The 14,430-nt window shown below is 40.9% G+C and overlaps 1 protein-coding gene across 1 annotated transcript in view; it reads right to left on the bottom strand.

The window, feature by feature from the left end:
- The window catches only part of LOC103597566 (calcium-dependent secretion activator 1-like), a gene marked incomplete at its 3' end in the record, with an annotated part of 127,475 nt that overhangs the window by 111,894 nt on the left and 1,151 nt on the right, over window positions 1-14,430 (bottom strand). Inside the window, exon 2 of the mRNA XM_008581424.1 lies at window positions 14,241-14,428. Coding sequence (XP_008579646.1) covers window positions 14,241-14,428 — 188 coding nt within the window. The remainder of the gene's footprint in view (window positions 1-14,240; window positions 14,429-14,430) is intronic.

The following is a 14,430-nucleotide window of genomic DNA, read 5'->3' as shown; positions in this document are numbered from 1 at the left end:
TATGCCCAGATCTAAATCTTACCACCTCTGTCAACACATAAAAAAGATGATGGTACCCGAGAATGTGCAATAAGAGACAGATGATTTGGAATCTTATGATCTCCTTTTAATGTAAGTGACTCTGATTACTAATAGATGTGGTCCAATAACTTTTCTAGAATCTTATGATGGAGATAAGAATCTTTTCACTTGGGGAGAACTAAGGAAGAGCAGGGAGTTTGTTTGAATGTACCCTATTCTCTGGTGCCTGTGGAAACTTGGTTTTGAGGATGGAATCATGTGGGAAGGCAAATCCAAGGTTCACTTTTAGTGTAGTTGGATACTCTAAGAAATTTTCGCTCCGGATTTTATTCCTACACCAGGAGTCAGGCCTCTTCTTCTGCCCTTCAGGCTTAATATAAACCTGGGTTGACTGTAGGGCTTGTGCCCTCTTGGGGCCTCATTAATCTCCATCTGGATCCTCCAGGTCAGCTGGAACCTGAAGTGGAATCACACGTACATTTTCTGAAATTACCCCAGGTCTGTCTCTATGATCTTTACCCAGGGTGATTATGTTCTCCATGATGTTATTTATGTAGAATTGTTTTTGCACCTGCATAGGAAGGTATGAGAATACTGGTCACTGAAATTAAATGCCATTTAAAGGGCAGTCACCTTCCTTTGCATTTTTAAGATTTGTAAGAAAAACGAACATTCATACCACACACATTACGACAAATATGTAAAAATTACTCTAATAAAATGAAGACAAGGGTCAACAATTGCTCTAATGAAATGCCCTTGAACTATTGATTCAAGGCACTTCTACATATAGGCATTAATGTTCTGAGATTTTCTACAAATTTTCCCACAAAACTATAAAGATCATCTATGCTGGATAAAGTATAATTTGTGACCTTTTCTCACAATGTGAAGACATTTATATTTCTTTCTCTCCCTTCTCCATACCTTTCACACACTTCGCTTAATCTTAAAGCACTACATTGGTCATGTCACTGCCCTGTTCAGAATTCTTCAGTGGTTCCCCATTGCCTATAGGATGAATCTCTCCCACCAAACTCCTTTGCCCTGGTGTCAAAGGGCATCCACAATCATGAACCAACTTTTGTTCTTATTTCTTTTCTCTCCATACTGGAATCTTATACAGGTATCATCCTATTTGTGTGTTCACAGGTCTTCAAACTTGCTTTGTACCGTCTCATTTCTGAATAGTAGAAAGTATCTTTCTTTCCCTCACAAATAGGTCATACTGCTATATTTGATCTCAGTCAGCTTGAGGCTTAATTCAAATACCACTTCTACCAAGCCTGGCTAAAGTCTATTTCATCTGTTAGGCAACAGAGGCATGATGACTGGAGCTCTGGAACTTTCCAGGGACCTCAAACAAAAGTCTGAGATCCTAAATAAAATTCATGGTCTTCAAAATGTACAAATAAAAGTGAAAAATCTAAATTAATAAATGTTCAATTAAATGACTTCTACGCACAAGACAACTCTATTAATTGTTAAATGTTGTCCTTATAAAATATGGTTATCATTGAAAATAATCAGTGAGGCTAGTTTTTCCAATTTGCAAGGATTCCAAGGAATGCACCATGATTTTTGAGAAATCATAGTCATTCATTAACCAAGTTATATAGTTAAATGTTTTAAAAGCAAGATTGAAAACAATATATTCTATCTTCTCATAATAAAAAAGTTAAGTGGATGTGGAATTTGAAGTACATTTTAATTCATGTGTCATGAGGTGGGTGGACCCTCTAAAAGTGTGAATCACTATGGCTTTCAAAAGTCTGCCATGGGCCAGGCCATTCTTAGTGTGAATCTGAGACCAATGGCACAGTGGGGGAAAACCGAGATGCATTTAAGAGGCCCAGGTTGGTGCTCTGTAGTTTTTCTCAACCAGTGGGACCTCTCTGGACCTCACTTTTGCCTGTTACAAAACAGGAATTTATAGTATATGTCCCACACTTACTCAAAAAGATTGTTCTAAGGAAGAAGTGAGAACATCTCAGTGGATATGCTACAAATGTTAAGGAACTCACTATGGCTTTCAAAAGTCTGCCATGGGCCAGGCCATTCTTAGTGTGAATCTGAGACCAACGGCACAGTGGGGGAAAACCGAGATGCATTTAAGAGGCCCAGGTTGGTGCTCTGTAGTTTTTCCCAACCAGTGGGACCTCTCTGGACCTCACTTTTGCCTGTTACGAAACAGGAATTTATAGTATATGTCCCACACTTACTCAAAAAGATTGTTCTAAGGAAGAAGTGAGGACATCTCAGTGGATATGCTACAAATGTTAAGGAACATTTACTACTGTTATCTAAATAATCAAGAATTCAACAATCACGAACCCATATATCACCTATTTTATTGAGCACCTGTTATGTGCACACACTATCCATCAGACACCTGGAGAGACTAAATAAATGATCTCTGTAGGGTCAGGGGAAAGAAACAGGTGTACACTGAAATAAGGTGTGCTGAATGCCCCAAGGTAGTTGACATAGCACAGGGTTAAGAGCACGGGCTGGAGTCAGACCACGCGGGCCCTGACACTGCCCTACTGCTTACTAGGTGTGTGACCTAAGACAAGTTTTTATTTTTTTATCTGCTTTGCCTTGGTTTCCTCATCTGTAGGTTGGGATGATTAGTACCTATACTATAGGGTTACTATGAGCATTAAATGAGATAATGATTGTAAATGTATACAACAGTGACTAAACAGAGTAAACATCCAAAAATAGCTCACTATTTATTCCTGTCCTTTATTGTAACTGAGTATCACCTTCTATCTAGGAGGAGGGGAGGGCTTTTCAAGCAGGAATGCAAAGACATGGAGGCACAGGAGAGCCCGGAGCACAGGGATGTTAAGTGGCTTAATGGGCTGAAGCCAAAGGTATGTCAGGAAAACCACAGGATTTGAGGCTAGGCAGGGAGGGAGGACCCAATTATGCCATGCAACTGAGTTTAGATTTTATCCTGTGTAGGCAACAGAAAGCAACAGAAGAATTCTGAGCAAGAAAAGGCCCTGATTGGATTTGTGCTTCAACAAGATCCTTCAGGTAGCTGGATGGAGTATGGGCAGAAATGGGGCAGAAATAACAGAGGTTATTGTGAGTAATCATGAGAGCCCAAAGCAGGACATTAGAGATGAAGAGGAAGAGGAGGATAAAGAGATGAAAATTTTCTCAGGAGGAGCATTAACAGGACATGTGCATCCTTTGGAGGCAAGGATGAGCAACAGTGAAAATTGAAGGCTGAGTTGCACACTTCTGCCTTGGACAGCTTAGTCATATTGCAGTGCCACTGGGCCATTCAGTGAGTTAGAAAATAGAAAAAGAATCTAGGTGAGAAGATAAATTTTATTGGTGAATGGTCTGAGGATATCTAGGGAAGATGTCAATGCTCTCCCAAGTGTGGTCTGCAGACCTGTGCAATCTGTGAACTATTTGTTATTGGCCCTCGTCGAGATAAAGTGCTTGTACCAGAAATTACATCAACTTCATCACTAAGCATGCTATTCAATTCAGCTGGCTTTTTTTTTTTTTGTAGCAAGACTTTCTTGCAGAAGAAAGCAGTGAGTTGATTTACATTCTAGTCCAAGGCCTTATCTCACTATACAGACCCATAATGAAGTGTTCACAGACCTGCAGCAGTCTGTAGCCACACTTTAACAGCACCGATGCAAATATCTAGAAGTATGGGGTTGGTGGTCTGGTGAGGGGTCTCTGCTGGAGACAAAGATTTGAGAAGAGGAAGTGTAGAGATGTTAGTAGCTAAAGCCATCGTTAGTGATGAGTTGTATCAAAAGAGAGCTTATTAGTGTGTTAGGGTGATGTGCCACAACACATTACCATAAACTGGGGGGCCTAAACAACAAATTTATCATTGGAGGCCAGAAGTCCAAGAGCAAGGTGTGGGCAGAGCTGATTCCTTCTGAGGGTTGTGAGAAAGAATCTGTCCCATGCCTCTCTTCCTAGCTTTGGGTGGTTTGCTGCAATCTTTGGTGTTCTTTGCTTGCAGAAGCATCAGCCCAACCTCTGCTTTCCTCTTCACAGGGTGTTCTCTCTGTGTGTGTCCAGATTTCCTCTTCTTATAAGGACACCAGTCATAATGGATTAGGGCCCACCCTAATGACCTCATCTTAATCTACCTATTTCCAAATATGGTCACATTCAAAGGTACTGGGGATTAGTACTTCCACATATGAATTTTGGCAGGATGGAAACCTGGAAAGCACCCACATTTAAAATTCAGACACTCCCCATATCCGCCTTATGCTATTCTACATAGGTCCACCTCAACTTTTCAACCAGATTGCTAGATTCCCAGGAAGGCTGTCTAAAATGTCTTTGCAGTTTTGCCTACAGGATCTATTGAGTTTCTTGTACGTAGAAGTGGCTCAAAACAATGTTGCCTGATGATGTATAACAAACAAAAATTGAATATGGAAGAGCCTCCAAGAAATGTTTTGAACACAGTATGTTATGACACACTGCCTTATAGACAACAGTTGCTGTACTTGTCAGAAAAATCGCCAAAGTAGATGTTCAAGATATATTTCAACTCATTTGCTTAAACTCTATGCCTTCCGTTCACACCACAAGGCTGTTTTTCTACATGAGCAACAGAAGGCATAATTATTTGCAAGAATTTTCAGTGTTTTCCCTTTGCTTTCTTATGTGACACAGTGGATTCCCTGGACCACTCTGTATGTTTCCCAAAATCCCATTGTCTTTTTGAAAGCACTACAGTTTCTGGAGGGTTTGCAATCTAACATGTGTTCCTGGAACACTTATGGATAAAAAAAAGTTAACTTCAAAATATCTCAGAACTTTCCTCTTCAGAGTGATTCTGAGAAACACCACGTTAAGTTCATATTTTTCTCCCATAGGCTGCTAAAAGGACATCAATACATCATCAATTTATTGCATATTTCTCAATTTTAGAATAGTAGCTGGCAGATTCTAACACTTGAGGACCTGATAATACAACTTATTTTTCAAACCTCCCTCCTGCTTCTTAAAACAAAAGGAATGACATAGCAAAAGTAATTTTCCCTTCGACTAGTGAAAAGTATCAGAAAAGTCCATACCTAAGAAGCACTTTTCCTTTTTTAATAGATATTTCATTACTATCACATTCTTATTACCACACCCAATATGCAATAGCTCTGAAGTTATTTATTTTCATCCTAACTACATCCAGAAAGGACTTTAAACAGTTCACAATAAAAGAGCAGAGAAAAAAAATGCCAAAATCCCATAAGAGAAAAAAAGAAGAGAAAAGCAGCATATTTATGTGTTTAAATATATAAAACTTATAGATCCTATGATACAACTTTGGCAGCATTGTGACTGATGGTATTTCGAACAGCCTAACAAGCTAAGTCAAATGAAACTTACTAAGGAAGATGGAAACTTAGCTCTCACTTTGGCTCTTTCTGATTTTGATATTTGGCCCCTTAAATGGCCCCTATGGTGATTCAAGTTCAGCTGGGATTCAGCCATTGCAAGAATTCACAATTGCTTATGGCCTTTAAAAGAAGACTTTTCTCTATAATTAATATAGAAAGTTATCAATTTTTGGTATAAATAAGCCAAGTTGGGAGGTAATTGATAGTATGTTTCTGCAACATAAATTATTTTGAAGCCGTTTGGTAATTGGTTCACTCTTCATGTTTTCCACTGAGAAGCTTTTATAAAAGTAAATAAGTTATGTCTCTATAATAGAGGCAGACTGTATTTAAGGCTCTTTCACTTCCTCTTAGAAACCTTCTAGAAAATAAAGCATGGGAATTCTCCACAGTAGAGCACTTACTGAGCAACTACAATTTGCCAGGCACTGTTTTGTGAGATGAGAAATCAAAGAGGAGTAAAATGTCATCCCTGCCTTCGGGGTTCTTATAGTCTAGTAGGAGAGAGGCATACACATGAGAGGTCATTTAAATGTAATGTATAGGAGATAAAGTGGCAGTAGACCAGGGGGCTGTGGGAGCACTTAGCCCAATGTAAGGTTTGGGCAAGATTTCCTGAAGGAGATAACACCTGAGTCAATTAAAGGATGAACAAGAGTGACTCTAGTGAAAAATGGCGAGAAAGACATTCTAGAATGAGGAAGAGCATAAGCAAAGGTATTGTAGCTATAAAATAGTATGGGAGAGTTTGGTCGACAAAAATGCAGGAATGCTATTATTACTGCTACTGATAACATTTGCTCAATGTTTACCCATGTTAGGGACTGTTATGCAATTAACATGTGTTTTCTCTTGTGATCCTTGATATTATTTCTTCCCCTTTTATGGATGAGAAAATTAAAAAGTAAGGAGGTTGGATAACATGCCTCAGGTCACAAAGCTGACTAGGGATTTGAACCAGGGACTGATAGCCTACAGAGTTGCAGGTCTTAGTCACTGTGCTCTATTGCACATTATTGACTTATGTGAGTCTTCCTTTCCCTAGATATGAAGTTTTATATATAAGGACACTTCAAAAAGTTCATGGAAAGATTCATAGTCTTTTAGTTCTATTTTTCCATAAACTTTTTGAAGTACTCTTGTATATATACATAGAATTAGTCAAATGTACTTAAAATTTATTCTTTACAAAAACATAAAAACATATTTTGTGACTTCATTTGTAATGGCAATAGTCAATATCATCAATGCAAACTAACATTTTAAGAAAAGCTATTTGGATCAAGACAAAAATATCAAGCAAGACTTGAAAAAGGCAGGTGACCTATTCAATAATAGCAAGCATAATGGGGAGGAAAAAAGGCTATGTGGACAATAAGGAACTCTGAAGGACCCACCGTCTACTAGTTGAGTGACCTGAGACCCTTGATCAGAGTCTTCTGCTAACTTGAAAGTTTTCCCATGTATGTGTGCTTGGCTTTAGTCATTTAGACAAATCTCCTGGGAATCCTATCCATGCTGCTTTGGTCTAAAGTGGGCCTTTGAAGCCAGGATAATGGGCTCCTGTTCTTTGTCCAAAGAAACATTATTAAAACGTCTCAACAAAAGAGGGAGAACAGGGATATACTGTACCCTCGACTCCATCTGGTTTGTAGACTATGCAATAAACATAACCACCTGCCTTCTGGGTCTGCTTTTCATGTCAATGATGAAGATGATTGCAATAATGAAGATAAGGCTTGCTGTGGCCAGTACTTCATATATATCAACTTGCTCAATCCTTTCACAGATAGAAATATACAACATTGCACATATCAACTTAGTAATAACAAGAGCTCACACTTACGTTGCAATTACCTCATGCCAGACATTGTTCTAAGAGCTTTACTATATTATCTCCCTAAATTTCCACAAGAACCCAGTGATGGAGGTACCACTGCTCTCCCCATTTTACTGATAGGTAAACTGAGCCTCAGAGAGCAAGTGAACTGTCCACGATCACAGAGCCAGTGAGGGGTATAGGCAGGAAGCAAACCGTGGCATTCTAGTTTCAGTGTCTATGTTCTTAACCACTGTCCTTCACTGTCCATCAAAATGTCAATAGTAATGATCAGACTCAGACCATTGGCTGACTTCATCCCCCTTTTTTACCTATTAAGGATAGAAAAGTAACTTTATCACGCCCTTGGACTAACAAATTAAAAAATAATAAGATAATTCTGATTATCAGCCCTCCAATTCTGCAGAAACTATAATTCTGATACTAAAAGGAAACTAACATAGTTGCCAGAGACAAGGAACATAGAGTTCCAAATTACAGATCCTTTTCTTGGATGCTTTACAGTGGCCAGAGTCAGACCACTGGTACTTGTTAAGCAATGGTAAGAAGAGGTGATATTGGCAAGAACCAGACAGCGGGTGTCCTACCATCCAGATATATATGGTGTCCCTCTTGGAACAAGTATAATATAGTTAAAAGTGATTAGCATTCCATTATTTAAGTGATGGCCGGGTAGTCTTATTAAGGGAAACCAGAAATTCAGATTTTTGTATGTGAAATATCTTGATAGTTTTAAATGTTTAGAACTAATTCAAATTTTTTTTAAATGCTGTGTAGACCAAGAACATTCGTGGGTCAGTTGCAACCCATAGGCTAGTTTACAATCTTTCATGCAGTCTGTAGTCTTGTAAACTTTTGAGATCTCACCTCCTCATCTGAAAATTTAAATAGTTGGACTAACTGAACTAACTTTCTAACCATCTTGTATTCTTTGAAGACAGTGCCTTATTTTGTACTATAAAAATATACCAAATACAAATTTGAATGAACTTATGTCTTGGTAATGAGCAACCTCATTGCTCAGGAAGAACTGTTATTATATCTGGAGGGCACATTAGAAATTATCTAAATCTTCCCTGTTCCGGGCCAGCCCGGTGGCGCACTGCTATAGTGCGCCGCTTGGGAAGCGTGGCGGCGCTCCCGCCGAGGGTTTGGATCCCACATACAGACCGGTTCCCGCTCACTGGCTGAGCGAGGCGCGGGAGCAACACCGTGGGTTGCGATCCCGTTGCTGGTCCCGGTCCAGTACGGGGGCGACACTGAGGGTTGCGATCCGTTGCCGGACACGGAAAAAGACAAAAAGGAAAAAATAAAAAAAATAAATCTTCCCTGTTCCCCTCTTCATATGACAGATGAAGAAATTATCCAGAGACAGATGACTTGCCTACTATTTATTAGTGGCAGTATTTGAGCTCAAACACAGGTTCCAATATATATTCTTTCCTCTCATCAGCTAACTTTTTTTTTTTCTTTTCCTTTTTGTCTTTTTTCGTGACCGGCAACGGATCGCAACCCTCAGTGTCGCACCCGTACCGGACCGGGACCGGCAATGGGATCGCAACCCTCGGTGTTGCGCCCGCACCTCGCTCAGCCAGTGAGCGGCCGGTCTGTATGTGGGATCCGAACCCTCGGCGGGAGTGCCGCCGCGCTCCCAAGTGGTGCACTGTAGCAGTGCACCACCGGGCCGGCCCTCAGCTAACTTTTTAAAAAAATATTCTATAGAGGAAGTCATTTGAACTCCTAGATCCAGCCATATCTGTAGTCACATCTGTACTGGTCTTTTAAAATGAGATGCACCAGTTCCACCCATCCCCCCAACTGTTTTCAGTTTAGCCAGTTGAGTTGGGTTTCTGTCACTTGGAAGCAAAAGAATCTGACTAATAATGTCAGACAAACAATGACTCTTCCACATTCCTCCTACCTCATGCTCTTTGCCAGACTGGAATACCTGTCCTTTCTTATGCTTATACCAATCATACTAATTCTTCAAGACCTAACCCTAGTCTATTTCCTCCATGAAGTTTCCCCTACTATTATATCCAACCCTGTGTGTGCATGTACTCTCTCTCCCTTCCCTACTTTAGTTCTTGTAATCAGCATCTTACAATTAAATGCTTTCTTATTTTCAACTTATTTGACATGTATGTATGTTTTCTTCCAAACCAGAACATACGCTGCACCAGTTTAGGCACCATATCTCATAATACATTTGGGTTCTGCTACCAAGCCCGGGAGAGTACTCAGTGCAGTGGGTAACTGGTCGCTTATTTAGAATTTAGTTCTAAGTTAGAAACTCTGCTGATTATTCCAGCTTAAGTTTTATAGACACCTGGCACAATCACAAATACTGGTGTTATTTCAATGTGATAGCCTATGACTGTGTATTGAATCTGCTTTTGCAGGAGAAAGATCTCTGAATCATTTTACTTTTATCATTTTACAGAGTAGAATTCCTCAGGAATGAAAGATTTAATTTCCTTTATTTTTTAGTCCAGTTTTAGGGAAGCACAAGGCTATTCCAGGTATGTAATGAGGCGAGAGCCTCTCATTACTTTATCCATATTCTGCATCTTCAGGAAATCTCTGCTAGTGCCAGTGAATAACAGTTCCTTTCCATGGCACTAAGGAGATTGGAGGGAAAATGCCAAAAAGCACATTTATACAATTCAATTATTCCCCTGATGAAGAGAGAAACACATAATTTTGGTTGAAGGAAACCTGGTTTAATAGTCACTTCATTCTCTCAAAAGGTTAGAGTATCATATTTTTTAAATAGAAATTACATATTGCATTGACAAAGCAAACCTTAAGAATTTTGAATAGTAGAGAAAACCAAGTGCCCCAAAGCATATCTGAATGGATGAGTCACTATTATTGATCTAAAATACACACACACACACACACACACACACACACACACACACTCTCCACTAGTATTAGGTCTCTACATCTTAAATTTTATGAAAGATACAGCTTTTGAATCTTGCCCAAATAATGTAAGTAAATAAAGGTGGAATTAGAATTTCCCCTTTCCCTCATCATATACATACCTACACACCTACATGTGCACACATAATATTTGTTTTAGACCGTAAATGTAATCTAGGCATTACAAATAGTTCCTATCCAATTAACAAAACTGGTCATGTCAATCTAAATATTACACCAAATTGTTTCCAACACCCTGTTTTTCCCTTTGTATGTGGACTAGCTATAAGAAACTAGTTCACATGAGGTAGCCACCCATCACCATTACTACATAATTTAGAAACATATGGTAGAACTTTGCCAGGCCAACTTGTAGGTTTTCACTCTATCATTCTGATGAAAGAAGGGGAAGAAAAAGCAAAGAACTGTTGTCATTTATAAGATGCTGAAACATGTTGTGACAGTCTGGTGGGGAGATTTTTGTTTTGGTCATAAGTTATCTTTACCACCATGTTATATTTAGATTCAGAGTAATGCAAGCAAAATAGACTGATAAATGATAAAATAATTATTTTTCAAATAATTTGTTTAAAGTCTCCTCTTTTAATTGGGAAGATTGTTGGAATGCCCAGGTACTCTTTTTCTCAGTATAAGTGAAACCAAAGTAATTATCAAAATTTTCCAAACAATGGCACCTTTTTCCTCTGCTCCTTCCTGATTGTTCTTCTGGGCTAGAACTTTTTTTTTTCTTTTAGTTTGAACCACATAGAAAGCCTGATACAGTCTGGTGTTTAGATTTGCCAGATAAAGCCATCTCTCTCCTTCCTATTCTTTGTGAGGTTACCAGCCTAATGTCTATTTTGTCCATGTCAAGTGTTTGATAGGTGCCTACAGGAGGAGGGGCAGCCCTCTTTCTACTCAAATAGAAATAACTATGGGTAAAGAGGTACACTTGACATTGTCAGGGTGCTGGTGTTCTGCTTTATCCTAGAATTTTTCTAGCCAGTGCCTCACATTCAAAAGATAGAATTTGGAATCAGAATGTCCCATGCCTCAATTCCCACTCTTTTACCAATCTACATATGAGGGTACTTCAAAAAGTTTGTGGAAAAATAGAATTGAAGTATAAATCTTTCCACGGTCTTTTTGAAGTATGCGCGTAGTGTTTTAGGCAAATTACGAAACCTCTCAAGTCTCAGTTTTCTCTTCTATAAATGAGGATGGTAATTTGTACATTGTTAGGGTTATTAGGAAAATTTAAAATGATCAAAGAACAGAAAAATGAATTTAGGAAAAAACTAAGGAAATCTGAATTAACTACAGACTTTAGTTAATAATAATGTATGAATATTGGTTCTTTGATTGTCACACATGTACCATATTACTGTAAGATATTAATAAAAAGGGAAACCGAGTGTGGGGTATATGGGAAATCTTTGTACTAGTTTCTCAAGTTTTCAGTTAATCAAAAACTGTTCTAAAAAATAAGGTATTTTTAAAAAATGATTTAAGTGAAGTGCCTTGCACATAATTACCATTAAAAAATGGTAACTAGCATTATGATGCAGACTATTTGCTTTCATAAGGTGCATTATACTCTGTACAATATGATCTTTTCTTCATTCAGCAATTCCTTTTCATAGACAGATTTCTCTGACTCTCTCTCTGACCTCCATGTTACTATATCCTACATCCCTACATTTCTCTGGCTTTTTCTAGTTCATTTCTATTCTCCTACAAACTCATGTTTAGTTTACAACTAGTTTATATATCTTCAAAAGTAATTGTAGCTCATCAATTCTACGATCATGCAAACTTTTAAATTACTTTCAATGCTCAGTAATTTTTTTTATTAAGTGAGAGCCCAAGAAAAAGCAAAACATGCCTTTTATAGAAAAGCATTAAAAATTTAAAGATATAGCAATGGAAAAGCTTATTTTCTTTTGTAGTAAGGACATATATATTTAGCTTCCCAGTGTAACCAATAGCCCTGGGGAAGTTTTACCAGGATATGTACTCAGCAATAATTTGCTGCAATAACTAAGAATAGTGTAACCAAATGCCAGTGTTATCAACTTGTCGTGCAGTCTCTCTGATGTTACGGTCATGTGTGAAAACAGACCTTAACTACAAGTACTACAGCTTTGAATGGATTCAGGTAAAACATACAACCAGATCAGAAAAACTTGGCCTCATGATGATCTTTTTCAGGTGTCTGAGGTCCTGTTTAGGACTGGGTCTCTATCGGATTTCTTTCTTCATTCTACTGCTGAACTTAAGCATCTGTTCAAAGCACAGAGCTCTAGAGCCTTTGTCTGAAAAATGGAAGATTTTTTTCAAGTCACAACAGTTTTCATTGCCAAAGGAATAGGACACCTTTGGTTGGTGCTGTTACTAATGGGATAGATTTTAGAGGCAGAATTTCCAATGCTATAAAGACACAATTATCCTAATAATTCCAAGATGAAATTTGAAGTATCAGGCCCTTTGGGCCCAACATTCAACCTTAAAAGAATATCCAAAAAACTTGTTACTCTGAAGATACTTTTGCTCTACTGTAGTACAAGATACAGGTTGAAAACCCAATGGGCCATGGATAGGGATGGGGAGTGGTGTGTAGCCCACCTGCTGTCCCTCAAACAGGAAATGAATTTTGTTTTTTAATAAAACTGATATCCAAGCTTGTGATAGCTGAATAAATCATGAGTGCTGGGTTGTCTGTGTACACACGTGAGCAAAACAAACAGAGAAATCTGTGCTAACTCAGATAAGGGTGGATAAATACGGAAAAATCTAACACTCCAGCAACATATAACTGTGTTAAATGGCAGCAACCGAGAAATTAACTATTTTAAGGAACTAGTCTCACAACCTTGATGGGGTTGAGCTGGCTTCTCACATCGCCCCTCTAGGGGCTTGACTGGCTTTTCTGATAGCTCAAGTGCTGTAGATTCATTTAAGAGATACAGAACAGAATGCTGACTTTCTTCACTAACTCACTCCAACCGGGTTCCTGACTGCTTCCCATCTGGTCCTCAGCCATTGCCCCTCATCCTGTAGTACTCCTCCCACCTTCTCTGGTTGGAGAACAGCTGAGACACATAACAGCTTTTTTCCACTTCAAAAGCAGCCCGGAGCCGCCTCAGCCCTGCCCCAGCCTCCGACACAAAAAGCTTTTGATACCTATAATTGTAAGGCTTTTTGCAGCTGCACTTTATCAAGGCAGCAGTGGCAGGGCTTGGAGGGCCTCCGCGAGCCAGAAGGTGGCGGCGAAGTCACCTTGGGAAGAGAAGGGAGGGTCAAAGGGAGGAAGGTAGAAGGGCACACCAGAGTCTTAGGATCAAAGGGCGTGCCCCTACTCTGGGGTCAGTGAAGGAAGACAAGGGACTGGAGAGAACTCCAGCTACAGGGAAGCAGTGCCCGAGGGCCCTTAGGCGACCCTAGTCCGTGATCAGCTGACCCGGCCAGGGAAAGGAGGGTGCCCTTCGCAGAGTCACGGGAAGCTTCGCCTTTCGGGCTTGCCTTCTCCGCCTGCCCTTCGGTTGCTCGGTGCCCCGGCGAGCCGAGCGCTGCTCCAAGGCGCTCTTCTCCCTCCACACCGGCGCCCCCACCTGCCGGGGACCCCGCCCGCCGAGCGCACGCCCAGGAGGGCGGGCCCGGAGCTGAGCGCAGTCGCCGGCCGCTGGAGAGCGCTGGGAGCCCTGCAAGCGAGCAAGGCCTCTCCGGGCGCCGCGGGCTGCAAGTCACGCCCGAGCCTCCCGGGCTACAAATCGGGACCTGCCTGCCTCGCTCCCCTGCGCTCCGGGGCAGGGAGGCCCGGGCACGCGGCGCTCCAGGCCCCTCTCCGGTCCCAGGCAGCTCCCGGCGCGCTCTGGACTGGGCTGGGCCGAGCCCGGCCGAGGGAAGGAGGCCTCCTCGTAGCCCCTTCCCCAGGGCGCGGTCTACACCTTCTTCCGCTCCTCCTCGCCAGCTGCGCCGCCAGCTCCCATTGTTCGCCCCGCCCGCCCGGCGACGTCCCGGCGCTGCTCCCTGGGCCTCCCAGGCGCACCTACCTTCTGCTGCCGGCGAGCCATGTCGGTGGGCTGCTTGGCGTTGAAGGGGTAGGCGATACAGCGCATCACGAACACATAGAGCTGCAGCCTCTTCTTCCTCTCCTCCTCCTCCTTCTGCAGCCGCTCCAACTCTTCCTTCTCCTTCTCGCTCACCACCGACGGGCTGGGGCTGGAGGGCCGGCCGCCGCCT

The sequence above is a fragment of the Galeopterus variegatus genome, unplaced genomic scaffold, assembly GCF_000696425.1.
Source record: "Galeopterus variegatus unplaced genomic scaffold, G_variegatus-3.0.2 Scaffold2352, whole genome shotgun sequence".
Classification (NCBI taxonomy): domain Eukaryota; kingdom Metazoa; phylum Chordata; class Mammalia; order Dermoptera; family Cynocephalidae; genus Galeopterus; species Galeopterus variegatus.
This window is presented reverse-complemented; position numbering and strand designations above follow the sequence as displayed.